We start from the raw sequence: 27,880 nt of genomic DNA, 5'->3' as shown, positions 1-27,880 counted from the left end.
GCTGCGCGGCATGGCCAAAAACAAAAACAAAACGGGAGACAGTATGATGTGAGGCATGATGTTATGGATCTCCTTAGTCAACTCTGTTGAGGGGGGCTTAATGCTGGGGAGAAAGGTAAGGATTATTCAGAAGAAAGGTAACAATATAAATAAGATGAAAGAAACCTCAGAATTGAATCAGAAAAAAATGTTCAGGTGGTTCGTTAAAAGTGACATTAACAAGAAGATAGATGGAGTGGCTACTAAAATTGTGATGGATCACTGTAAAAAAAATAGGTAATCTGTTCAAATAACTGGGACAAATTCAATTCATCCTAGTCTTAACTAATTTTTTAAGTATTAAGATTACAAAAAGGAGGAATCTAATCTTTTCAGAACCTGTTCTGATTATAACCAGCCAGGGAAATGTGGAGGATTATGACTGAGCAACAGGCAGGCCAGGGTCTCATGAACTCCAGATGGGACCCCAAGTTCACTTTTATTGATATTGGTAATACAAAGACGTGAGGGCGTAAAAAAATTTATAGTTGCTAGGCCCTGATGATCAGTGTATTGTTATAACTTAAATAGCTAACAAAAAACTTAAAGGGCAATATAATTACAGAAATATGGTAATACTATAGAAGGCTTGCAGGTGAAAGCATGGTTTATGAAGGAATTTATGGGCAGACATTATGTATGGTTGTTGCCTCACTCTGACTGTAATGCATTATTGGAATTAAAATTGCCAATAGGAGTAATAATATGATTAGTAAAGATTTAAGCCAAGATCCTCCTGAACCAAACCATTTTCCTAGTATTTCCCACAAACTGGTATCAATCAGAGTGGAAATTTGATTCTTCATATAAGATGGGTTATCTTAGAAGACTCATCAGGGACTTCCCTGGTGGTCCAGTGGTTAAGACTTCACCTTCCAATGCAGGGGGTGTGGGTTCGATCCCTCACCAGGAAGCTAAGATCCCACATGCCTTGCAGCCAAAAAACCAAAATATAAAACAGAAGCAATATTGTGACAAATTCAATCAAGAGTTTTAAAAAAATGGCCCACAAAAAAGAAAAAAAAAAGACTCATCAGACTTTATAAAAACACAACATTCATCATGGATCATAGCACAAGTTCCCCCTTGGGAAGCAGTTGATATATAGAGGGCCATGCAATTCTGTAGGATCACTTTTATCATGGAGACTTCCAAATTGAGCAAGCTAATGGCTTGATTACTATCGTTTAAGTCTTGCTGGGAGAATTTTGTTAAAGCCTCTATGTGAATAATGAAATCTTCTACTCTAAGTGAAGGAATAAATACTGTGGCCAAATAATCATGTTGGAAAACCGATAGAACCCAGTGAGCCCACATTAAAGGCAAGTTGGCAGGGGCTGTTTCTGAGGCTACCCATAGATGACTTTAAGCCCAAGGGAAGCCAAATGTGCATCTTTCTAACCAACTCAGGAGGAGCCAAGACCATAAACTTGTTCCATAAATCCACTGGATCCCATTAGGAACGAACGACCCAATATATTTAACATCCTGCGAAAAGGAATATTTAGGGTCCAGGTTCAGAACAGGTACCATTTTTATAAAATTAGATAATACCCTTTAAAAAAATAAATTTATTTATTTATTTTTGGCTGCATTGGGTCTTCGTTGCTGCTTGCGGGCTTTCTCAGGTTACGGTGAGCGGGGGCCACTCTTCGTTGTGGTGCACAGGCTTCTCGTTGCAGTGGCTTCTCTTGTTGCAGAGCACAGGCTCTAGGTGCATGGGCTTCAGTAGTTGTGGCGCACGGGCTTAGTTGCTCCGTGGCACGTGGGATCTTCTGGACCAGGACTCGAACCCGTGTCCCCTGCATTGGCAGGTGGATTCTTAAGCACTGTGCCACCAGGGAAGTTTCAGAACAGGCATCATTAATAGGCCATGTTAGAGGGTCCAATTTAGTGATATTGGGAGTGGCTTACACAGCACTAGAATTTCTTCTAAGATAAATCCCTAAGGGCTAGCCAGTCTGAACCCTGGAGAGGTGAAATCCACTGGGGTAGTCCAGAAGTGCTGGACATAGGTAATTGGTCACAAACCCAGAAATTGAATTGAATTTTTGAAACTTGAATATTATTGAGCCCAAGGAAAATAAATTTGGTTCATAAGGAGAAGTCTGAGCAATTAACAAAGTAATTAGTATACAGGCCTGGTCTGGCATTTTGGGTCAGCTCTCTATTTCCAATGTTGTCTTCTCATCCTGGTCTGGTAGTGCTGGTCTCATTTAGTTGAAGCCGAGTGTTAGAAACAAAGACTTGCATTCAGGAGAGGTGGCCTGATATGGCCCCTTCCAACGTGGCTGTAAAGAGCCCTTTATCTGATGTCTTTTTCAATATGCATAATCTCCTGGTTGCAGGTCATAGGGCATTCGACCTTCATCCAAAGATAGATTACTGTGTGTTGGGCTGCACCCCCCAGGCCTGCAAGCTCTGTACTTTCCCAGCCTCAAGACTGAAGAGACAGCCCAGAGTCAGTGACAGAGATATCAATGGTTTATTGGATAGGGGATCTTACAAGACTGAAGTAAAAGGTCCTGGAGCAACATCCCACTGTGATAGCAGACAGGGCATGGCAGCAAACTTCGCTACTTGGGGGAGAAAGAGGCTACCATTTATAGGAGGAATTGACGTCAGTTTGCCTCAACAGTTACCAGGGAAACCAGCAGATGAGGCCGGGGGCAAGCACATAAGCAGTTACTGATTAAGTCCTATAATTAAGAGGACTGGATAGCCGTGTGAGTGAAGCAGGGACTGGTCAATCAGGGGATGTACAGAGAACAAGAACAAGCCAGGGTTCAGCAGCCATCTTGAATGGCTTGACTGTAATAAGCTTCAGAAACAAACTTAGAATATCCTTTTAATAATTCAGTTAAAATTTACAATAATGTAACAGTAATGAGGAGCCATCCAGGAAGTGAGTCTCAGACAATTAAACAACACTAGAATTCAATAAAGATTGATACTTATATTGGGGACTTCCCTGGTGGTCCAGTGGCTAAGACTCTGTGCTCCCAATGCAGGGGGCACGGGTTCGATCCCTGGTCAAGGAACTAGATCTCACATGCCGCAACTAACATGCAACTAAGAGTTCGCATGCTGCAACTAAAAATCCCGCACGCCACAACTAAAGATCCCGCATTCTGCAACGAATATTCCGCACCAGCAATGAAGATCCCACGTGCCGCAACTAAGACACGGTGCAGCCAAAAAAAAAAAAAAAAAAAACTCATATGTTGGGCTTCCCTGGTGGCACAGTGGTTAAGAATCCACCTGCCAATGCAGGAGACATGGGTTTGAGCCCTGGTCCAGGAAATAACCACATGCCGCAGAGCAACTAAGCCTGTGCGCCACAACTATTGAGCCTACGCTGTAGAGCCCGCGAGCCACAACTACTGAGCCCGCATGCCACAACTACTGAAGCCCCGTGCCTAGAGCCCACGCTCTGCAACAAGAGAAGCCACTGCTGTGAGAATCCCTGAGAAGTCCGCTCATCGCATCAAAGAGTAGCCCCCACTCACCGCAACTAGAGAGAGCCCTTGCGCGCAGCAATGAAGACCCAATGCAGCCAAATAAATAAATTAATACATTTATTTTAAAAAGAGATAATTAAGTTAAAATGAGGTAATTAGTGTGGACCCTTATGCAATATGACTGGTGCCCTTATAAAAACAGGAGATGAGGATACAGATGCGCACAGAATTAAGACCATGTGAAGAAAGGAAGATCACTATCTACAAGCCAAGGAGAAAGGCCTCAGAAGGAACCAGTGATGAACCAAGTCCAGATTTCTTTTTTTTTTAATTTTTTTAAAATTAATTATTTATTTTTGGCTGCATCGGGTCTTTGTTGCTGCATGCAGGCTTTCTCTAGTTACTGCGAGCAGGGCCACTCTTTGTTGCGGTGCACAAGCTTCTCATTGTGGTGGCTTCTCTTGTTGTGGAGCATGGGCTCTAGGCGTACAGGCTTCAGTAGTTATGGCACGTGGGCTCAGTAGTTGTGGCTCCCAGGCTGTAGAATGCAGACTCAGTAGTTGTGGCGCACGGGCTTAGTTTCTCCGCGGCATGTGGGATCTTCCCGGACCAGGGCTCGAACCCGTGTCCCCTGAATTGGCAGGTGGATTCTTAACCACTGCGCCGCCATGAGGAAAGCCCCTGGAGGCTTCGTCTTTTTTTTTTTTTAACATCTTTATTCGAGTATAATTGCTTTACAATGGTGTGTTGCCCCTGGAGGCTTCTTAAAACACTGGTACTTGGACCTTTCTTCCAAGGTGTCTGTCAATAGGTCTGAGTTCAGAACTGAGAATTAACATTTCCAATGGGTCCCTAGGTGATGCTAATGGATAGGGTCAGTGCAGAGATGAAACTGTGAGAAGTTGTCTCAGAAAGGCCAGGCTGCCTGCCTCTCAGCCCCAGTCTGTGGGGCTGAAGATATGCAGACTCTAAGAGAACAGCAGGGTTAAGTTTTCTAATGGACACCCAGTGAGAGTCTCTGCAGTGAGCCAAGCAGGCCAATGGCTAAAAGGACTGGACCTCCTGAGGACACCTGTGGGAGCCCCACACACTGAAACCTTGTAGCACCTGCTTCTTTTGCTTGGAACTGTAATTAAACAAGGAAGCCATTAGACTGAGGTGGCTCCAATGTTTTATCAGCCTTGTAAGCAAAGGGAAACCTGAACCAGAGTAAATTCTTGTAAATGCCTCCAAGGGACGAAATAGAAACTTAAGAACAACTGATCAAAAACAGCCCACTAGGCTTTCCCAAATAAGGCTATGCCTTAAGCTAGAGCCAATCAAATAATTTCCTTGTTTTGTTTCCCTTCCTGCTCTGCAAAAGTCTTTCCCCTAGTTTGGTTTGGGGCTGTCCAGTTTGAACTGATGTTTGCTCAAATGATCTCCTCAAAATTTTAATGTACCTCACTTATCTTTTAATAGAACAACAACATAAAACCTCACAGGGCTCATCCTTGCTCAGTGGTGCTCTTATTAAGGAGTCTTCCTTACTGCTCTGTGTAATATTACATCCCATCCCCTCTGCTCAGGAAAATCGCCTTCTCTCCTTGTTTCCATTGCAACATATTCTAACATACTATATAATTTAGTATTTCTTATTTCATGTTTCTTGTGTTTTCTTAAACATAATAGAAACTGCACAAAGGCAGATCTTTGTTTCTTTTGTGCCTGAATTTCTCACATGCACCTAGAAAAAGATCCTGAAAATCCAGTTTGTGCCCGATGATCATTTGTTAGAGCAGTGAATAAACATGACACCTCAATTTCTCTCTTACTTTTACTATTCCAGGCACTTCTTTTTTTTTCCGTGCATCGTGCAGCATGCAGGATCTGAGTTCCTGACCAGGGATTGAACTCATGGACTGCCAGGGAAGTCCCTATTCCAGTACTCTTAATGTCCTCTTTAACTATCACTGCAAAGTAGTATTGCTCCATGTTTTCAAGAATGAAAGAATCACATTTTGGAGATGAAATTCACACAATTATTAATGTTTAGGACAATCACATGCTCAGCTTGATTCTATCATTTTTGACTTCACAGTGCTTTCTTCTAAACATGTCTGAGCTACTTCTGCTACTGTCTTTAAAGAACTACATAAACATTATTAACTTCTTTCTGAAATGCACATTTTGCAATTGTTTTTCTGAGATAATCTCAACTCCACATACAAAACGTCATACCAGGGCCTGCAGAAATAATCATCACTTCCTAGCAGAAAGATGAGATCATGGGGTTCAGATACCCTTTTATTTCAGGGTTCACGTGCTGCCTTTTGCATATGTGCTTCAACTGAAAAATCGCAGCTTCTGTGCATTACCCAAACTAGCATCAATTAAGTTGCTTTTTGTTTCATTCCTAAGAGGAATTGCATGTATCTGGGGATATGGATAAAAAGTATTACATGGATAAAAGTGTTCCTCAATGAGTGAGACAATCCCTAACTATGCAGGCAAGAGAGAGGTTTTGCGTGGAACCAGAAGCAGACCTTGTTGTCCATCTTTTTCAGGGTGGCCCACCATTTGTTCAAAAGAAAACCACAGGCTCAAAATGGGTTACTTATGATAGGACATGACACAAAATTGGGCCTTGATACCTAACCTAATTGAAGCTTCAACTTTCCCTGGGAATGTAGCCTTAACCAGTCCGTTAAGAATTTTCTGGTTGGCACCAATGAGGTAATCTGTCACATGGGGCCTCTCCATCCCCCCAAGGGAAGATGAGGTAACCTGGCACATAGTCCCTTTCCATTCCCCAAAGGTAGGTTACCTAAGCCTTAAATCATCTTTTTTATTGATGACTTCCTCGTTGTACCTTAAAAAAACCTTTCCTGTTCTGTAGCCCTTTGGAGCTCCCCTCTACTCGTTCGTTAGATGGGATGACGCTTGATTCGTGAACCAATCTCTAAAGCCAATTATATTTTTAAAATTTACTCAGTTGATTTTTTTTTTTTTTTTTGGTTCTGAAACCGGTGTTGAAGTGTTTTTTGTTTTTGTTTTTTTTAACATATCCCTCTTCTTTCTTGCCAGTCAGGACCTGAATGGGATCTTTTCTATTGTTCTTAACCAATCACACTGAAACTCACAAAAGTGACTCTAATGCTTCAGGCTACAAGTATTGGAGAGCAGTAACATCAATTTTCCAGCTATGCATGTACTCATTTATGTCTGAATGGCTCTGTCGAACGATGTGCCGCTTACCTCAGTTGTGGACTGAAGAGGAACACACAACCTAAAAGTTTCTAGTTTTATTCAGGGATCTTACTCAGGACTATAGCTCTGGAGACAACCTTTCAGATCGCTCTGAGGAACTGCTCCATAGAGGTAAGGGAGAATCCAGGATATAGAGGAGTTTTTTGTTTCTTGCTTTTTTTTTTTTTTTCTGGAAAAAACAGGTAGTCGAACATTAAAGGACTGCTGGTAATCACAAAGAACAGACAACTCAAGTTAACGATTTCAGCGCTTTTCTGTGTATGAGAAGATGCAAGAATCTGGCTTCCTTGAAACTCGTCCTTAGATATGCATCTTAACTATTAAGGGTCATTGTCCAAATTACAGAATGCTTCCTGCCTTTCTCCATCTTGATTTCCCCTCAGGGCACACCTTTGGGGAGCGGCTGCAGTGGGGGCTGGCTTGATCCTTTTAGAAGTGGAATGGGTGGGGGGGGGCAAAATTCTCTGCCCACACAGTAATAGAATTTGGAAACGTCTAAAATAATAGACTTGTCCTCTGAGAGCAGGCTGAACTTCAAGGAATCTAAAACAACGTCTCTTCGCGGCTTTCACAAGGAGCAAAGCCCCTCCCTCTGGGTAGGAGCACCATTTCTCCCGCATTCCTCGGGGTACCTCCCAGCCAATGTTCTGGCGGTAAGGATGGAGAACACCCTCCCCTGAGGTCTCCAGAGCTCTGAGAACGATATTACCCGGAAGAGTCTAGGCACAGAGACACCAGGCATGAACCAATGAGGGATCAGGATGAGGGCTTTCCCCGAGTGAGCATGCGTCAGGGGCGGGACCTCCGGCATCCTGTCCTGGCGATCATTTTGCTTGGTGGGGCGTCCGGCGGAGCAGGGAACGGTGCTCGGATACCGTCGTCCTCTGTCGGGGGCGGTTGTCCTCACGGCGTAGTGTGGGAGGAAGGGGACACCACCTAGCCAGCCAAGTCGCGCTCACTTTGGCGTCTCTCTCGTTGGCTCGCTGGTCGGGAACGGGAAGGTCCGAGAGGAGGCTGTGTCCCCGCTGCACAAAGGCGTGTCAAGTTCGGCGATGCAGCTCAGGGTGCCGCGCGCCAGACCCGGGATAAGGGACGCCGCTCCCAGCCCTCTGAGATCACAGAATCCGATGGCGGCGGCGCTGAGGGACCCGCCTCAGGTAAACGCTTGTCCTCCGGGCCCTCACCGCCCTCACCCCACCAGACACTGAAGCCCCCAGTGCGGGGCGCCTGCTCACTTGCCCTCAGCTCCGGCCGCGGTGTCCAGGACGGTGAGGCGGTCGTGGGTGGAGTTCTGTTCCCGACAGATAGTGTGTGGTCGCGTGTAGAAGAGGGTTACAGGCGGAGAGGAGGATACACGGAAAGGTTGGAGGTCGGGACCGGGGTACAGCAACTCTGTGCTTTCTGTTAGAAGCAAGATGCAGTGGGGCCAGAGTCAAGCCTGCAGTGTTGCTGCTTGAGAAGTCGGCCATCTGTTATACAAGAAATGTGAGGTTTGAATCGCAGGTGGGAGGTGGTCTTCCCCAGATCAAAAGAGGCTACAACTAGTTGCAGACAAGAGATCAACTGTGGGAGTAAGGGGGGAGGCAGGAAACGCAGGAAGATTAATTGCAATAACCTAGGTGAGTGTTGATGGACCAGAGTGACTGTCCTGGAGTGTGATAAGTTCTGGATTCAGTTTCGGAGAAAGGCCAAGCCGATTGTGGGTGTTGCTGGTGACAGAAAGGAAGTAGTGATGGATGACCGGACGGTTTTTGGCCCTTATTAGACAAAGGGATGAAAGCTTCATCAACTGGATGGAGACGTCAGCAGCAGGTTAATTTTCCTTGGAAATATCACAAGGTTGTTTTGGCTCTGTCAAAGAGTCTGAGATGTTTCAGAGAAGAGTGAGTGTAGGCAACAAGTGGGCAGATGGACAGGCAGGTCTGGAAAACTGGGGAAGGCGTTCAGGAATGGAAACTTTAAAAAGTGATGGCCATTGTGTGGACCAGGGTGGAGCTGTGGATCACATTTAGGAGGGGAGTACAGGTTATAGTGGCCATGGTATTAGTAGGTCAGAAAGACTGGTGTGTGCTGAGGAGTGGTTCTCTGGCTCAGGGCCTGGTTGGTTTGCTGGGCATTGCAAACCCAAGTGAGGTAGAGAAGTGGCAGTGGGAACGGTATGGGAGAGAGTTTGATCTGGCGGGAGGCCGAGGCTTCTATGGGATGAGTGGACGAGTGACAGCTGAGGAGACTTAGGAATAATTGAGACAAGAAGGCAGTGAGACTGGGTCGGTTGCTTATTTAGTATTACTACTATGTGGCTTCTCCAGAATTTTGTGGTGAGCTTTGACGGGGTCTGGGACGTTTGAGGCTTGCTAGTGGATATGGTCTGTGGCAAATGTCGTCATTTGTGGGTCACTGTGACTGGCAGGAAGATATTTAAGACTGGGTTTTTTTGTTTGTTTTGTTTTGTTTTTACAAAGGTTGAGTTGAGACAGAGAGGAGTGTTGTGGCTGCTGAAAGGGCAAAACTGGCGGTAAAAAATGTTGAAGAGATTTGAGGGAATATGAAATTCACATGTGGTTCTGGGTGGCTAATACTGAAGCAAAGATTAGAGGCAGTTGGGGAGAGCTTCTAAGCAGCGTTTGTGGCTTACTCTGGTGTTGGATCCATCAGAGGACTGGGGTTGTACCGAATCTTTTTTTTTTCTTTCTTTCTTTTTGCGGTACGTGGGCCTCTCACCGCTGCGGCCTCTTCCGCTGCGGAGCACAGGCTCCGGACGCGCAGGCCCAGCGGCCATGGCTCACGGGCCCAGCCGCTCCGCGGCATGCGGGACCCTGCCGGACTGGGGCACGAACCCGTGTCCCCTGCATCGGCAGGCAGACTCTCAACCACTGCTCCACCAGGGAAGCCCTGTACCGAATCTTGTTTGAATTTCTCAAGCCCTTTCTGGATGTCAAGCGCCAAATATGTGGGTATGTTCAGGGAGAATTCTATGGTGTGGTGCATGGATGTGGCAGTGCTGTGGAAGCGCAACTGTAGGGTCTGAAATTGTGAGAGAAATGTCATCTACAGAATGATGTGCACATGGAGAGGAAGTGTGAGCTGATGGCCCCCAGGCCCTGCTGTTGAGGCTGTACCGGTGAAGAATGAGCTGACATTTGGCTGTGTCTGGATTCCCACAATTTGGGAGACCCCAGGGGAATTGCTTGGCTGGAGGGACGGGACATTGCAGGTCAAGCCCAGAGCTTAGATAGCATCTATGTGCCCCCCTACCTGTTATTGCTGAGGACTGAGCAAAGTGATTAATGGGCTGTGAGGAGACAGAGGGAGTCAATTGCACCAGGGCCTGGCATCCTCTCTCAGGTGGGGAGCTCTGGTGGAGGATGACTGGAATAGATATATGAGGAGATGGATTGTGGGTTCTCAGAGGGAGAATGTTCAAGCTTTCATCTATCCCCTTCATGACAGGGTGGTGTGACCTTTCCGGATGTTGCTGTGCGCTTCTCCTGGGGGGAGTGGAAGCTTCTTGATGAGGCTCAGAGACGCCTGTACCTCAGTGTGACGCTGGACATCTATGCACTTATATCCTCGCTGGGTAAGACCCTCACCCTCCCCAGTGACCTGGGCTAGGCTCTGTATCCTTCCTCACCCTCATCCCCCCTTCCCGAAGGACGTGTTCTCTCCACCCATGTGGTGTAGGGACAGCTTGTTTCCCCAGTAGTCTGTGTAGTTGTTGTGGTAGGTAGAAGGCTGGGGTATTTGCACTGTCATCTTCTCTCCTGCAGCCCCAGTCCTTGCTATTCTGTAAATTTATTGACTGATTTATTTATTTTTGGCTGCATTGGGTTTTCGTTGCTTCATGCGGGCTTTCTGTAGTTGCGGCAAGCAGGGGCTACTCTTCGTTTTGGCGCTCGGGTTTCTCATTGCGGTGGCTTCTCTTGTTGCAGAGCATGGGCTCTAGGCACGTGGGCTTCAGTAGCTGTGGCACACGGGCTTAGTTGCTCCACAGGATGTGGGATCTTCCCGGACCAGGGCTCAAACCCGTGATCCCTGCATTGGCAGGCGGATTCTTAACCACTGGGCCACCAGGGAAGTCAGGCTTTTGGGAATCTTAGTTCCCCGAACTGAGATTGAACCTGGGCCCTCGGAAGTGAGTGAGTGCATGGAGTCCTAACCACTGGACTGCCAGGGAATTCCCTTATGGCCATTTTAACAGTACTAATTCTTCCAATCCATGAATATTGGATGTATTTTCATTTGTTTCCATCTCTAATTTCCTTTATTAGTGTTTTATAATTTTCATTGTACACATTTTTCTGCTCCTAGGTTAATTTTCTTCCTAAGTATTTATTGGTCTTGATGCTATTACTGTGATTGCTTTCTTTGTTTCAAGATAGTCCATTGTTATTGTGCTGAAATGCGAGTGATTTTTGTATGTTGATTTTGTATCCTGCAGCTTTCTGATTCTGCTTATTCATTCTAACAGTTTGGTGGGAGACTCTTTAAGGTCTTCTATACATAAGGTCATGTCATCTGCAGAGAAGACTTTGCTTTTCAGATTTAAATGTCTGTTATTTCTTTTTGTTGCCTAATTGTTCTGTGTAGAATTTAGTACCCTGTGGAATAAAAGTGATGAGAAAGTGACCGTCCTTGTCTTGTTCCTGATTACAGAGAACAAGTTTTTAGCTTCTACCATGAATATGAAGTAGGCTGTGAGTTGTCATATTATATGGAGTATATCATGGTGAAGTCCGTTCCTTCTGTACCGAATTTGTTGAGAGTTTATATCATGAAAAGATCATATGATTTTATACTCCACTTGCTAGGGTGGTGGGGTATTACATACGTTGATTTGTGTACCTTGAGGCATCCTTGCATCCCAAGGGTAAATCAGACTTAATTAGGGTATATTATCTTTTTCTTGTGCTGTTGAATTTGGTTTGGTAGTATTTTATTGAGGATTTCTGTTTAGGTGTGCATCATGAATATTGGTCTGCATTTTTCATGTAGTGTCCTTGGGTAGCAGGGTAATGCTGGCCTCATAAAATGATTTCAGAAGTTGTTGATCCTATTCAATTTTGGAAGTTTGTGGAGGGTTGATGCTAATTCTTTTTAAATGTTTTCTAGAATTCACCAGTGAATGTATCTGGTCCTGGGATTTTCATCCCATTCATTTCTTTTTTTTTTTTTTTCATACCATCCCTGGACCAACAGGGAATTCCCTCATGATTCAGTCTTGGTTGTTTGTTCATAGGACTGTATTCATTTCTCCTAGGTTATGCAGTTTGTTGGCATTTAACTCATCATAATAGTCTCTAATGATCGGTTGCATTTCTGTGTTATCAGTTGTAATGTGTTTTTAATTTCTGATTTTTTTTTGCAAAATTAATTTTATTATTTTTTTTTACATCTTTTTTTGGAGTATAGCTGCTTTACAATGGTGTGTTTCTGCTTTATAACAAAGTGAGTCAGCTATACAAATACATATATCCCCATATCTCCTCCCTCTTGCATCTCCCTCCCACCACCCCTATCCCACCCCTCTAGCTGGTCACAAAGTACCAAACTGATCTCCATGTGCTATGCGGCTGCTTCCCACTAGCTATCTATTTTACATTTGGTAGTGTATATATGTCCATGCCATTCTCTCACTTTGTCCCAGCTTACCCTTCCCACGCCCCGTGTCCTCAAGTCCATTCTCTACATCTGTGTCTTTATTTCCTGTCCTGCCCCTGGGTTCTTCAGAATCTTTTTTTAATTATTATTCCATATATATGTGTTAGCATACGGTATTTGTTTTTCTCTTTCTGACTTACTTTACTCTGTATGAGAGACTCTAGGTACATCCATCTCACTACAAATAACTCAGTTTCATTTCTTTTTATGGCTGAGTAATATTCCATTGTATATATGTGCCACATCTTCTTTATCCATTCATCTGTTGATGGATACTGAGGTTGCTTCCACGTCCTGGCTATTGTAAATAGAAATGCAATGAACATTGTGATACATGACTCTTTTTGAATTATGGTTTTCTCAAGGTATATGCCCAATAGTGGGATTGCTGGGTCGTATGGTAGTTCTATTTTTAGTATTTTAAGGAGGCTCCATACTGTTCTCCATAATGGCTGTATCAATTTACTTTCCCGCCAACAGTGCAAGAGAGTTCCCTTTTCTCCGCACCCTCTCCAGCATTTATTGTGTGTAGATTTTTTTGATGATGGCCATTCTGGCTGCTGTGAGGTGATAACCTCATTGTAGCTTTTTCTTTTTTTAAAAATTATTTATTTATTTATGGCTCCATTGGGTCTTCGTTGCTGCACGCGGGCTTTCTCTAGTTGCGGCGAGTGGGGGCTACTCTTCATTGTGGTGCACGGGCTTCTCATTGCGGTGGCTTTTCTTGTTGCAGAGCATGGGCTCTAGGTGCGCGGGCTTCAGTAGTTGTGGCACATGGGCTCTAGAGCGCAGGCTCAGTAGTTGTGGCACACAGGCTTAGCTGCTCAGCAGCACGTGGGATCTTCCCAGACCAGGGCTCAAACCCGCGTCCCCTGCATTGGCAGGCGGATTCTTAACCACTGCGCCACCAGGGAAGACCCCTCATTGTAGTTTTGATTTGCATTTCTCTAATGATTAGTGATGTTGAGCATCCTTTCTTGAGTTTGTTGGCAATTTGTATATCTTCTTTGGAGAAATGTCTGTTTAGATCTTCTGTCCACTTTTGGATTGGGTTGTTTGTCTTTTGATATTGAGCTGCATGAGCTGCTTGTAAATTTTGCAGATTAATCCTTTGTCAGTTTCTTCATTTGCAAATATTTTCTCCCATTCTGAGGGTTGTCTTTTTGTCTTTATGTTTTCCTTTTCTGTGCAAAAGCTTTTAAGTTTCATTAGGTCCCATTTGTTTATTTTTGTTTTTATTTCCATTTCTCTAGGAGGTGGGTCAAAAAAGATCTTGCTATGACTTATGTCATAGAGTGTTCTGCCTATGTTTTCCTCTAAGAGTTTTATAGTATCTGGCCTTCCATTTAGGACTTTAATCCATTTTGAGTTTATTTTTGTGTATGGGGTTAGGGAGTGTTCTAATTTCATTCTTTTACATGTAGCTGTCCTGTTTTCCCAGCACCACTTATTGAAGAGGCTGTCTTTTCTACATTGTATGTTCTTGCCTCCTTTATCAAAAATAAGGTGACCAGGGCTTCCCTGGTGGCACAGTGGTTGAGAGTCTGCCTGCCGATGCAGGGGATACAGTTTGTGACCCGGTCCGGGAAGATCCCACATGCTGGGGAGCGGCTGGGCCCGTGAGCCATGGCTGCTGAGCCTGCACCTCCGGAGCCTGTGTTCCGCAATGGGAGAGGCCGCAACAGTGAGAGGCCTACATACTGCAAAATATATATATATATATATATATATATATGGTGACCATATGGGCGTGCGTTTATCTCTGGGCTTTCTTTCCTGTTCCATTGATCAATATTTCTGTTTTTGTGCCAGTACCATACTGTCTTGATTACTGTAGCTTTGTAGTATAGTCTGAAATCCCGGAGCCTGATTCTTCCAGCTCCACTTTTCTTTCTCAATATTGCTTTGGCTATTCGTGGACTTTTGTGTTTCCATACAAATTGTGAAATTTTTTGTTCTAGTTCTGTGAAAATTGACATTGGTAGTTTGACTGTAGATTGCTTTGGGTAGTATAGTCATTTTCACAATGTTGATTCTTCCAATCCAAGAACATGGTGTATCTCTCCATCTGTTTGTATCATCTTTAATTTCTTTCATCAGTGTCTTATAGTTTTCTGCATACAGGTCTTTTATTTTCTCCTTAGGTAGGTTTATTCCTAGGTATTTTATTCTTTTTGTTGCAATGGTAACTGGGAGAGTTTCCTTAATTTCTCTTTCAGATTTTTTATCATTAGTGTATAGGAATGCAAGAGATTTCTGTGCATTAATTTTGTATCCTGCTACTCTATCAAATTCATTGATTAGCTCTAATAGTTTTCTGGTAGCATCTTTAGGATTCTCTATGTATAGTATCATGTCATCTGCAAACAGTGACAGCTTTACTTCTTCTTTTCCAGTGTGGATTCCTTTTATTTCTTCTTCTTCTCTGACTGCTGTGGCTAGGACTTCCAAAACTATGTTGAATAACAGTGGTGAGAGTGGACATCCTTGTCTTGTTCCTCATCTTAGAGGAAATGCTTTCAGTTTTTCACCATTGAGAATGATGTTTGCTATGGGGTTGTCGTATATGGCCTTTATTATGTTGAGGTAGGTTCCCTCTATGCCCACTTTCTGGAGAGTTTTTAATCATAAATGGGTGTTGGTATTTTTTAGTCTTTTCTCTTTTTTCTTTGTGTACCTAATGGCTTGTCAATTATTTGTCTTTTCAAAAAAGAACTTGTGTTCTTTATCTTCTCTTTTTTCTAGTTTGTGGTTTTATTTATTGCTGCTCTGATATTTCTTATTTCCTTTCTTCAGGTAATGTTGGGTGTAATTTGTTCTTTCTTTAGTTCCTTGAGACATAAATTTGTTTGAGGTCTTTCTTTTTCTAAACATGAGCATTTATTGCTCTAAATTTTTCACTTTAAAAAATATATATCTTGAGACCTATTTTATTTGTTTATGTTTTTGGCTGTGCTGCATGGCTTGCTTTCAAAATTTTCTATTTGTGATTGCTTTTTCTTTAGGTGTATAGCAAAGTGATATATATATATATTTTTTTTAATTCTTTTCCATTATAGTTGATTACAAGGTATTGAATATGGTTCCCTGTACTATACAGTAAATCCTTGTTGTTTATTTTATATATGCCAGTGTCCATCTGTTAATCCCATACTCCTGATTTATCCCTCCCCCACTTCCCCCTTTGGTAACCATAAGTTTTGTCTGTAAGTCTGTGTCTATTCTGTATGTAAAGTTCATTTGTACTATTTTATTAGATTCCACATGTAAGTGATATCACATAATATTTGTTTTTTTCTCTGATTTACCTGACTTAGTATGATAATCTCTAGGTTCATCCATGTTGCTGCAAATGGCATTATTTCATTAATTTTTAATGACTGAATAATATGTAATTGCCTTTTTTTTTTTCCTGCACTGCAAGTCTTGTGGGATCTTATTTCCCCGACCAGGGATTGAACCCAGGCCCAAGCAGTGAAAGTGCTGTGTCCTAACCACTGGACCACCAGGGAATTCTCTGTAATTGCTTTTTTTTTTTTTTAACATTTATTTATATATTTGGTTGTGCTGGGTCTTAGTTGCAGCAGGCAGGCTCCTTAGTTGTGGCTCGCTGCATTCTGAGTTGCGGCACACGGGCTCCTTAGTTGTGGCATGTGAACTCTTGGTTGGAGCATGTATGTGGGATCTAGTTCCCTGACCAGAAATTGAATCTGGGCCCCCTGCATTGGGAGCGTGGATTGTTAACCACTGTGCCACCAGAGAAGTCCCTGTAGTTGCTTTTTGACAGTTTTTTTATGTGCTTCAGTGAAGTTCCCTTTGATCGAACCTGTGAGCATCAGGACATCTACTCTTCTTCCTGGATTTAGAAAGTTTTCAACCATTGTTTCTTTAAATGTTCTCACTACCACTTTCTGTCTTATCTTTCAAGGGCTCTAAAAATACAAATAATGTTTTGCTTTATATTTCATAATCCTCATAGGCTTTCTTTACTTCATTCTTTTCCTTTTTTCTCCCCCTCACTGGATAATTGAAACACCTGTTTTCATGTTCCTAGATTTTTACTTTTGCTTGATAAAATTGGCTGTTGATACTCTCTCCATTGTGCTTTGTTGTTTGTTTCTTTGTATTCTTCAGCACCAAAATTTCTGTGGACTCATTTGTTTGTTTGTTTGTTTTAAATGGAAGAGTGTCATCATTTTATTACAATTAATGCTCAACAAATGAAAATAATTTTACCAACAGGCTTCATGCCCTATAGATGAAAGTAATTTTACCAACTCAGAATTTTTGCAAGTACATGAAATTTCCATTTTATTATACGGTTTTATATTAAACTAGTCAAAGCATTTCCTACATGTATTCCAGTATAGCTCTTTTGGAATGATTTTCATCAGTCCTAACATGTGAGTGTACCAAGGATCTTGAATCTAAACAAACTTTCAAATGACTAACTTTTAGGTAAACAAGAAATAAAGTCATCAGATTATTGGGACTACTCTTTCTCAACACGTATTTGTTGAAATGCCTCTTCTAACACAAGAATTTTGTGTTTGAACATTCAGAACACAAAAGTAGAACAAAAGTACAATAAAAGAAACTTCTTAAGCTTAAGCCTATATTCATAATTCTTTGACAAAAGCAAAGCATCTTTCCTGCAATTTAAATGGGTCTTCATACTTTTGTTCTCTTCATCTGTGTCTTTATTTCTGCCTTGCAGACCTGTTCATCTGTACCATTTTTCTAGATTCCACATATATGAGTTAATATATATGTATGGTCACAAAGGGAGGAAAGTGCAGGGGGTGGTGGTGGGATGAATTGGGAGATTGGGATTGACATATATACACTAATATGTATAAAACAGATTAATAACAACTTGCTGTATAAATTTTTTTTAAAGTGTCTTCAATATTTCCATCTAGTTTCCATCTAGTCTCAAAATAGATGCCTAAGGCATATACTTCATATATATACCATTTTGGTTCTGGTTGCTTTCATTATTCTTGAAGATTTTAATACCCATACAAGTCCAAAGGTGTAAGAACACATAAATTGTTCTGGTAATGGGTAAGAGCAGACTGTTAAAACACAAGGTGGTTGTGCTATTTCATTGCTGTAGGAAGTTTTCTTTCAGAGACCGAATAGAATTGTCCTGCTGAAAAACCAGTGCAATATGGACAGTCAGTGTAGAGACAGTTTTCCTTCCCACATATTGGTTGACACCCTACTGGTATTAAGAGGATTTATTTGTTGTGTGTCTGTATGTATATGTATGTGTGTGATCATATATATAATGATCTGGTATTGCTCCATTTCTTCTTATTTTGATGTGTCTTCTTAGCTGCCTGTGGTATCACATTAATAATTCCATCAATGGGTACAGATGAACCTATTTGCAGGACAGGAATAGAGAGGTAGATGTAGAGAATGGACATGTGGACACCGGGGGGAAGGGGAGGGTGGGATGAATTGGGAGATTAAGATTGACATATATACACTACGTGCATAAAATAGATAGCTAGTGGGAACATGCTATAAAACACAGGAAGCTCAGCTCAGTGCTCTATGACGACCTAGATGGGTGGGATGGGGGGGTGGGAGGGAGGTCCAAGAGGGAGGGTATATAGGTATACATATAGCTGATTCATTTTATTGTACAGCAGAAACTAATACAACATTGTAAAGCAATTATACTCCAATAAAAAAAGTAAAAAAAAAATCCCATCAGTGGTTTGATAGGCATTTCCCACATATTCATTTATCAATTCATCTGTTGATTCTTCACATCTGAGTGTCTTTTCGGAGAGTGGGCATGCTAGAAATTGCAGTATCATTGGTTGAAAGTGTGGGGTGATTTCTCCATCCTTTTGTTCCTCTCAGCCAACGTTCATGAGCCTAGTGGGTGCTGGTACCTATAGGCAACTGGATAAAGGTGAACCTGTCCCCTGCAGCTCTTAGGTGTGGCAGCCAGGGACTGTCTCAGTGCACCCTCAGCCAGCCAGTTTTGTTCTTTTTCATTTCTGTCTCTTTGTTGAGCAACTTGTTTTCTTTGTGTATTGTTTACCTTACTTTGTCGAATTGTCTATCTGTGTTTTGTTGCTTCACTGAACTTTGTTCAAACAATAATTTTGAATTCTTTGACCGTTTGTAGATCTCCATTTCCTTGGGTGTGTTTTCTGATAAATTATGGTATTTCTGTATTGGTTTCATATTTCATTGATTTGTTGTGTTTCCTGTAGCCTTGCATTTATGTCTGCTGATTTGATGGTGTAGTCATTTTTTCCCATCGCATTACAGTGTTGGTGGGGAAAGACCTCCACTGATGGTGAGTGCAACATTGGGCTGTGGTCATTCTGGCTCCGGGGAAGGCCCAGCTGTGTTGGTCTCTGTGCAGCTTCTTCACCTGAAGTCAGTGTCAGCAAAGATATCAGGAGTCCTCAATCAACCAGGCTGAGGGTGTCCAAATTTGGTGGAGAAGACTGCTGAGGAATTCCTGATCTCTTTTTCTCCTGTGGAGTACTTTGTGGGCAAGGGGATCCCTCCTGGTGCCCAGTCGGCTCTTGGGAACCCTATTGGTTGTAGTGGCACTGGTGTCTAATATGTGGGTGTCTGTTAAGCATCCACAGAACTGGGATGTTGTGTACAGGCACTTGTGGAGCGACAGTGGTTCTGGGGTCTGGGTCACTGGATAGCCTTCAGCAGCCTTGGCTTTGGTTTTTTATTATTATTATTTTATTTATATTTTTGGCTGCCTTGGGTCTTCGTTGCTGCGGGCGGGCTTTCTCTAGTTGTGGTGAGCGGGGGCTACTCTTCATTGCCGTGAGCAGGCTTCTCATTGTGGTGGCTTCTCTTGTGGTAGAGCACGGGCTCTAGGTGCGCAGGCTTCAGTAGTTCTGGTACGTGGGCTCTATAGTTGTGGCTTGTGGGCCCTAGAGCGCAGGCTCAGTAGTTGTGGCGCATGGGCTTAGTTGCTCCATGGCATGTGGGATCTTCCTGGATCAGAGCTTGAACCCGTGTCTCCTGCATTGGTAGGCAGATTCTTAAGCACTGTGCCACCAGGGAAGCCCTTGGCTTTGGTTTGTGATGTGTGGCTATGCAGGGAGCAGCCATGGAGTCTGTGTCTGGCTGCACATGTAGATGGTGGCTGTGGGTCTGTGGAGCTGGCTTGTCTATAGTGAATTTGTCTCCAGTGCCTGACACACTGGAGTACATGGTTTAGCTGTGGAGTCAGGGTCTGGAATGCCGACACACACAGCAGGTGCAGCACCTCTTTTCCAGGACATGTACAGGGTTGGGGGGTGTGGCAGCCCTGATCCTGGATTGGTACAGCAGGTCCAACTGAGGGGTGGCCCAGTAGCTTCATACTCACCAGGGCATCTACTATGGTCATGGTTGTTGGATAACTCAGTGGCGAAATCTCCAGTGTCCACTGTAGAGCAGGCAACTGGGGTCTTCTGCAGTGCAGGCCACTTGGGACTGCAATGGCACCCAACCTGTGGCTGATAGAGGTAGCCCAGTGATAGCCTGGCCTCCATTTCCTACTCATCTCCAGATGTCTCTGCTAAGACAGTCTCTCCAGGAATCCTTTCTGTGTGCATACTCCTTTTTTTAATGCTCCACTCTGTTGTAGTGTCTTCTTAATTGGACTCTCGAGCCTTCCAGGGCTAATTAATTTCCTTCATGGATAACTGTTTAATTGGTGGTGAAGGGCGGTATCTCCTATTCTACTGTTTTGTTGACGTCACTCACCTTGTGCTCTTTCCTGGGTCTGCTGTGTGCTGAGTTGCTCTGGGAAAGTGCTGGCCATTCACTTGTCCTTTTTCTTTCAGTGCTTGGTCCCAGGTAGTTGCACAGTTAGGGCTTAGGGCAAAGTAAGGTAAAGGACTCTTAGAAGAGTCCTTTGTGAATCATGGGATGGACATGGCTCTAGCCATGGCAAGGTGGGCTCAGAGTTGGCCTGGTTCTGGTGAACTACAGCTGGGGAGACTGTGACATAAGGGCCATGTTAAGAATATACCAGGAACCCAGGGACTTCCCTGGTGGTGCAGTGGTTAAAAATCCACCTGTTGGGCTTCCCTGGTGGCGCAGTGGTTGGGAGTCTGCCTGCTGATGCAGGGGATGCTGGTTCGTGCCCTGGTCCGGGGGGATCCCACATGCCGCAGAGCGGCTGGGCCCATGGGTCCTGGCTGCTGGGCCTGCGTGTTCGGAGCCTGTGCTCCGCGACAGGAGGGTCTGCGGCGGTGGGAGGCCCGTGTACCGCAAAAAAAAAAAAAAAAATTCCACATGTCAATGCAGGGGACACAGGTTTCAGCCCTGGTCCAGGAAGATCCCACATGCTACAAAGCAGCTAAGCCTGTGCGTCACAACTACTGAGTCTGCAGTGTAGAGCCCACGAGCCACAATTACTGAGCCTGTGCACCACAACTACAGAAGCACATCTGCCTAGAGCCCATGCTCCGCAACAAGAGAAGCCACTGTAATGAGAAGCCTGCGCACCGCAACCAAGAGCAGCCCCCACTCACCGTAACTAGAGAAAAAGCCTGTGTGCAGCAATGAAGACCCAACGCAGCCAATCAGCATATATATATATATATATATATATATAATCTTTTTTAAAAAAAAACAACAAAGACTATACCAGGAACCTGTCCTCGTTCAACGAGAATTTTGGTGCCATTGCCAGTGTCCACACCACATTTCTACCTTTATGCCTCCACCTTTGACCCTTTGCCAACCTGTCAGTTCAACTACTTTGTCATTTCTACTGTGATTTCCAGCCAAGTGATAATCTCTACCTCTCTGGACTCCACATCTCACCACCCTTTCTCTATTACTCTGTAACCTTGCCTTTCATATGTTCTGCTGTGAGGTGTGTGAACATATGCTTAAATTGACCTCAAAAAGCACATAATCTGTTGTGATTGTGTTTTCATGGCCTTGATCACACCCTTCTACTGTGCTTCACATCAGGAGTAGAAAAGGTCCTGCAGGAAGCTGTGGTCAGAGAAACAAGCACTAGACCCTGCTTCTCTTCCTTATGTCACACCCTATTTTTGTATCCTTCCCCTGTTGAGGTCTCTATCATTTTCATATTGTAAGGACCCAGGAATGCACAGCAGCTGCTGCTTAAACTGATTTCCAGATCCCTAGTCTTGAAAAGTATCCCATTTGCTTGAAAAGATGCATTCTTAGATGAGATAGCTGCACATTTGTGGTGAGTTAGCTCCCTCTCTATGGAGTCAATGTGTACTTCAAGAGTGTTTCTTTGCATTCAGGTTGCTGCTGTGGAGCAGAAGGTGAGGAGACACCCTGTGAAGAAACTGTTCCTGTAGGAGTGTCACAGGCTGGGTCTCCTAAGGCAGCTCCATTTTCCCAGAAGACACACCCCTGTGAGATGTGTGGTCCAGTCTTGAGAGACATTTTCCAGTTGGCCGAGCATCAGGGAACACAACACAGCCATAAACTGTTGAGATGTGGGGCATGTGCAACAAAATTTTATATGCCTTTGAATAGCATTGTACACAGGGCTTCATTTTTCAGGAGCCACAGATTCCAAGTGTCACAGAAGCCTCTTACTTCTAGGAAGATCCCGGCCAGCATGGGATATCTGCAGCAGCAGACCACTCATACTGTTGAGAAGCCAAGCAAAATCACCCAGTGTGGGTCAACTTCACAAGGCAGGAAAAATAATCACACCTGGGGAGAATGCAAGAAAGCCCTCAGCCCCAAACACACACTTGTTCAGGACTGGTGTGCCTACACTGAAAGACAGTGTTTTGTGTGCAGTGAATGTGGGAAAACATTCAGGTACAAATCCGCATTTGTTATGCACCTGAGAGTACACACTAGAGAAAGGCTTCATGTGTTTAGCAGAAGTGACAAATCCTTTAGACAAAGCTCAACCATCAGTCAACATCGAAAAATTTATACTGGTTCAGGACAGGACAATTGTAGCAAATGTGGGAAATCCTTAACTCAAAAATGTGTCCTCACTTACCCCCAGAGATTGCACAGTGGAGAAAACAGTTCTGTGTGCAGTGACTGTGCAAAGTCTTTTTCCCATAGCTCTGTGTTCATTCGACATAAGAGAGTATTTTCTGGAGAAAGGTTTTATAAGTGTAGTGACTGTGTGAAATCTTTTACCTGTAGGTCTGCCCTCATTTATCATCAGAGATCTCACACAGGAGAAAGGCCTTATGAGTGCAGTGAATGTGGGAAGTCCTTTACCACTAACCGCACCCTCCGTTCTCATCAGAGATCTCACACGGGAGAAAGGCCTTATAAATGCAGTGAATGTGGAAAGTCTTATACCTCTACCAATGCTTTCCAATATCATCAGAGAGTTCATTCTGGAGAAAGGCCTTATGAGTGCAGTGAATGTGGGAAATCTTTTATGTCTAGGTCTGCATTCATTTCTCATCATAGATATCACACAGGAGAAAGGCCTTATGAGTGCAGTGAATGTGAGAAATCTTTTGTCTCTAGGGCTGCCCTCAGATATCATCAGAGGTCTCACACAGGAGAAAAACCTTATGAGTGCACCGAATGTGGGAAATCTTTTACCACTAACTCTAACTTCCATTATCATCTAAGAGTTCACACTGGAGAAAAGCCTTATGAGTGCAGTGAATGTGGGAAATCTTTTACCAGTAGCTCTAACCTCCATTATCATCAAAGCACTCACACTGGAGAAAGGCCTTATGAGTGCAGTGAATGTGGGAAAACTTTTATTACTCCTGCTATTCTTCGTTACCATCAGAAAATTCATTCTAGTGAATGGCCTTATACGTGCAGTGAATGTGGGAAATCTTTTACCTCTAAATCCAACTTTTGTTATCATCTGGGGGTTCATTCTGGAGAAAGGCCTTGTGTAAGGTGCAGCGAATGTGGGAAATCCTTTACCAGTAGCAGTACCCTCCGTTATCATCAGAGAATTCATTCTGGAGAGAGGCCTCATCAGTGCAGTGACTGTGGGAAATGTTTTATGTCTGGGTCTGCCCTCAGATATCATCAGAGATTACACACAGGAGAAAGGCCTTATAAGTGCAGTAAATGTGGGAAGGCTTTTAAAACTAGCTCCAACCTCTGTTATCATCAGAGAGTTCACAGAGGAGAAAGGCCTTATGAGTGCAGTGAATGTGGGAAATCCTTTACTTCTATCTATTATTTGTGTAATCACTATCGATTTCATTCTGGAGAAAAGCCTTATAAGTGTAGCAAATGTGGGAAATCCTTTACCCTTAGGAATAGCTTCATTCAACACCAGAGAGTTCACACAGGAGAAGGTCTTTATGGATGTAGTGAGTGTGGGAAATCTTTTCAGAGTAAGTGTGGGCTTATTGAACACCAGAGAATTCACACAGGAGAAAGGCCTTACAAATGCACTGAATGTGGGAAATCTTTTATTACTAATTACCTCTTCCGTGTTCATCAGAGAAATCACACTGGAGAGAAGCCTTATAAGTGCAGTGAATGTGGGAAATCTTATACCGCTAGCTCCACCCTCCGTTATCATCGTAGAACTCATACTGGAGAAAAGCCTTACAAATGCACCAAATGTGGGAAATGTTTTACCGCTAATACCCATCTCCGTGTACATCTGAGAAATCACACTGGAGAGAAGCCTTATGAGTGCAGTGAATGTGGGAAATCCTTTACTAGCAACTCTAACCTTCATTATCATCAGAGTACTCACAGTGGAAAGAAACCTTATGAGTGCAGTGAATGTGGGAAATCCTTTACCAGCAGCTCTAGCCTTCGTTATCATCAGAGTGCTCACACTGGAGAAAGGCCTTATGAGTGTAGTGATTGTGGGAAATCATTTGTCCAAAGAAATCTCCTCATTATACACCAGAGAGCTCACACTGGAGAAAGACCTTATAAGTGCACTGAATGTGGTAAATCATTTACTCATAGCTCCACCCTCAATTATCATCAGAGAGTTCACAGTGGAGAAAGGCCTTTTAAGTGCAGTGAATGTGGGAAATCTTTTATTAACACCTCCAAACTGCGTTGTCATGAGAGAGGTCACACTAGAGAAAGGCCTTAAGAGTGCCCTAAATGTGGGAAATCTTTTATGAGCAAATCCTTCTGAGGATTGGAGAATTTACACGAGAGAAAGGCATAGATGTACAGGGAATGTGCAATTTCCTTGTTCAGTATAGAGGCAGTGGAGAAAACTGAGGGGCCATTGGTCTGAATTGAATCTCACCTCAAGTGCTTCTGAGGGCATGAATTTTTTTCCCTTACTCAAATTAGAGATTATAGGGTATTGAGGCACTGTTGGAGGGCGTGTATTCCTCCAAGTCTACAGAGAACTATATTTCCCAATGTCCACAATTCTTTGAGCTAATGTTGCTATTTGTAAGACCATTGGGTCCAGGGGAAACCATAATTGGTACAGAAACTCTGGTTTAGTAGGGAGTGGAGGACATTGCAGCCAACTAGATGGAATGTGCCTCTTCTAAAAGTGTATCCAGATTCTGTGACATTGCCTGTGCAGGATCAGTTTATACACTGATTCTAGTGAATTTCATTTCAAGACCCTTACTGCAGAGACAGGAAAGAAAGAGAAAAGGGGATGTAGCTCTTGTGATCTAGGCAGCATACCTGTTGACTCAGGTAGAAATGTACTTCATTGCTCTTCATATTTGCTACCACTGAGGGAAGACTGATCCCCAGACGGTACAAGGAGAGCATTGCTGGATTCAGTATATGGTTCCCAAACCTATTTTCCAAAGGGAGTGAGACATACAGATTTTTTCATCTTGAGACAATCTTTAAATCTATATTAAAGTATAATTTACATGTACTAAACTGCATATGTTTGAAGTATTACAAGTTAATAAGTTTTCACCTAGGTATGAATCTCAAAACCATCACCAGAGTTCTGATACTGCCCATATTTACCTCATGTCCTATTATTATCTCTCCTTGCCCTTCCCACCTCTCCAGGTAATCACTGATGTACTTTTCCTTAGAATAGATACCTTTGCATTTTTTTTGAATTTATCTGGTTGGAATCATAAACTGTTTACTGGGTTTTTCTTCTGAGTTCCTTTGTTTCATAATTATTTGAGATTCATCAGCGATATAAACGAATAGCTCATCTCTTTATTTTTTTGATGAGTAGCATTCTTATCTGGATGTACCACTGTTAGTTTACCCATTCATCTTTTTATGGGCATTTAGGTTATTTCTAGGTTTTCACTCTTGAAAATAAAGCTGCTACAAACATTTGCATCAGTTCTTTATGTGGATTATGTTTCTTTTATCTTTTATTGATAACTCAGTGCAGTGTCTGAATCACTGGGTAGATAAACGTGTAACTCCTGATGAAACTAAGAAACTGGTCTAAAATGACTTCCCATTTTCATTCCCCTACAGATTCTCCTACAGTAGGAGATTTCCAGTTTCTCAACATCCATGCCAATCGTTAATGTCAGCCCTTTTAATAAGTGAGTAGTGCTATCTCAGCGAGGTTTTAATTGCATTACCCTAGAGATTTGTGATTTTTTTTTTTTTTTTTTTTTTTGCGGTACATGAGCCTCTCACTGTTGTGGTCTCTCCTGTTGCAGAGCACAGGCTCTGGACGTGCAGGCCCAGCAGCCATGGCTCATGGGCCCAGCTGCTCCGCGGCATGTGGGATCTTCCCAGACTGGGGCATGAACCCGTGTCCCCTGCATCGGCAAGCAGACTCTAAACCACTGTGCCACCAGGGAAGCCCAAGATTTGTGATTTTGAGCATTTTTTAATGCTGTATATCTTCTTATTTATTTATTTATTTTTGGCTGCATGGGTCTTAGTTGCTGTGCGCAGGCTTTCTCTAGATGTGGCGAGCAGGGTCTACACTTCGTTGTGGTATGCAGGCGTCTCATTGCGGTGGCTTCTCTTGTTGCGGAGCTTGGGCTCTAGGCATGTGGGCTTCAGTAGTTGTGGCTCGCAGGCTCTAGAGCACAGGCTCAGTAGTTGTGGCACACGGGCTTACCTGCTCCATGGCATGTGGGATCTTCCCAGACCACGGATCGAATCGATGTCCCCACATTGGCAGGTGGATTCTTAACCACTGTGCCACCAGAGATGTCCTTGTATGCCTTTTGTACAATTCCTGATCATATCATTTGCCTAATTTTTTAAAATTAATTATCCCTGTTTCCATCACTTAAGTCTAGGCATTGTGTAAAACAATAAATCTAGCCCTGCTTTGTAGCTTTTGCCAATTTCCAAGGTATAAATTCTCCCACTGTGAAAGTGGGATGTGCTCAGAGAAGGAGCTGAAAAATTCTACTTGGGTCCCCTGGATGTTTGGTGGAAAACTAAACTTAGCATCCTGTTCATTATAAGGGGTTTTCACTCTCTGAACACTCTTCAAAGTTCTTTTCATCTTTCCCTTTCTGTAATTATTGACTGATGGTCTCCAATAGGTATTTACCCTTCATGGAGTTCACCACCACTTGGGGCTGCTTTTCCAGACATCCCAATTGGTTGGTGGGGTCACTGTGGGTCTCTCCATCCCTGGTGAGGCTTCTCAGAAGGACTCGTGCCCAGGAACACCAGGTGGAAGGTCCTGCTGGTGACCATGGGGGAAGGTTCCCAAGGGAACCTGGTGAGGCCTTTTACTCAGGCCCACATGCTCCATGCCACCGGCCATGTTTGATCTGAGGTGGCATTTCAGGACAGCAGGGAAGGGGTGAGCCACGTACGGCACAGAGTGGGGGTGGCAGGAGGGCAGTGGTGGCCTGAGGACCCAGGAGACACCTAAAGGTGTTGGCGTCTGCCAAGGAGATTTAGGAAGGACCCTAAAGTTTCCATTGCTCATCCCTAAGGCGATGCCCTGCCCAGAGTTCTGGATCCCTCTTGCCATTGGAGGTCCCTGAGCAATGCAGGACAATGCAGGCAGGATGCAGGCTTGTTGACCTGCTGGCAACTCCCCACCTTCTGCCCCACCTGCCTGGTGTAAAGGCCAGGGATTTCCTCAATGAAGTGGAAAAATCAAGGCTCAACCTCTGAGGCAAGAATCAGAGATTAAGTCTTTTTTTATTAAAATAAATTTATTTATTTATTTTTGGCTGCATTGGGTCTTCATTGCTTCGTGCGGGCTTTCTCTAGTTGTGGTGAGTGGGGGCTACTCTTGGTTGCGGTGCATGGGTTTCTCATTGCGGTGGTTTCTCTTGTGGAGCTAGGGTTCTAGGTGCGCAGGCTTCAGTAGTTGTGGCACATGGGCTCTAGAGTGCAGGCTCAGTAGTTGTGGTGCACGGGCTTAGTTGCTCCTCAGCATGTGGGATCTTCCCGGACAAGGGCTCGAACCTGTCCCCTGCGTTGCCAGGCAGGTTCTTAACCACTGCACCACCAGGGAAGCCCAGAGATTAAGTCTTTGGAGCAAAGTAGAGACTCAATCTCAGTAACAATTAAGTTGTCCAAGATACTTAGTTAAGGAAGAAATTAATGTCAGACAAGGAAGCACAGATCCAGGA

At 43.6% G+C, this 27,880-nt stretch overlaps 1 protein-coding gene across 1 annotated transcript; it reads left to right on the top strand.

Moving 5' to 3' along the window:
- The first annotated feature begins 7,202 nt into the window (after positions 1-7,202).
- Positions 7,203-25,652, top strand: LOC111170026 (uncharacterized). The gene is made up of 3 exons (XM_022564811.2): positions 7,203-7,906; positions 10,200-10,326; positions 21,683-25,652. The coding sequence occupies exons 1-3, from the start codon at positions 7,802-7,804 to the stop codon at positions 24,454-24,456; spliced, it is 3,006 nt and encodes a 1,001-aa protein (XP_022420519.2). The 5' UTR covers positions 7,203-7,801; the 3' UTR covers positions 24,457-25,652.
- The last annotated feature ends 2,228 nt before the right edge of the window (positions 25,653-27,880 follow it).

The sequence above is a fragment of the Delphinapterus leucas genome, chromosome 20 (assembly GCF_059928025.1).
Source record: "Delphinapterus leucas isolate spDelLeu-1000000601 "Yukka" chromosome 20, BTC_Dleu_Yukka2, whole genome shotgun sequence".
Classification (NCBI taxonomy): domain Eukaryota; kingdom Metazoa; phylum Chordata; class Mammalia; order Artiodactyla; family Monodontidae; genus Delphinapterus; species Delphinapterus leucas.
Note: the sequence above shows the minus strand (reverse complement) of the source record. Positions and strands in the feature narration are given on the sequence as shown.

What these genes read in the sequence shown, in the direction of transcription:
- LOC111170026 (XM_022564811.2), top strand. Translation starts at nt 7,802, where the DNA reads ATGCAGCTCAGGGTGCCGCGCGCCAGACCCGGGATAAGGGACGCCGCT. An exon ending in CGCTGAGGGACCCGCCTCAG is followed by an intron (nt 7,907 to 10,199) that starts GTAAACGCTTGT and finishes CCTTCATGACAG; the next exon opens with GGTGGTGTGACCTTTCCGGA. An exon ending in TGCACTTATATCCTCGCTGG is followed by an intron (nt 10,327 to 21,682) that starts GTAAGACCCTCA and finishes CTTTGCATTCAG; the next exon opens with GTTGCTGCTGTGGAGCAGAA.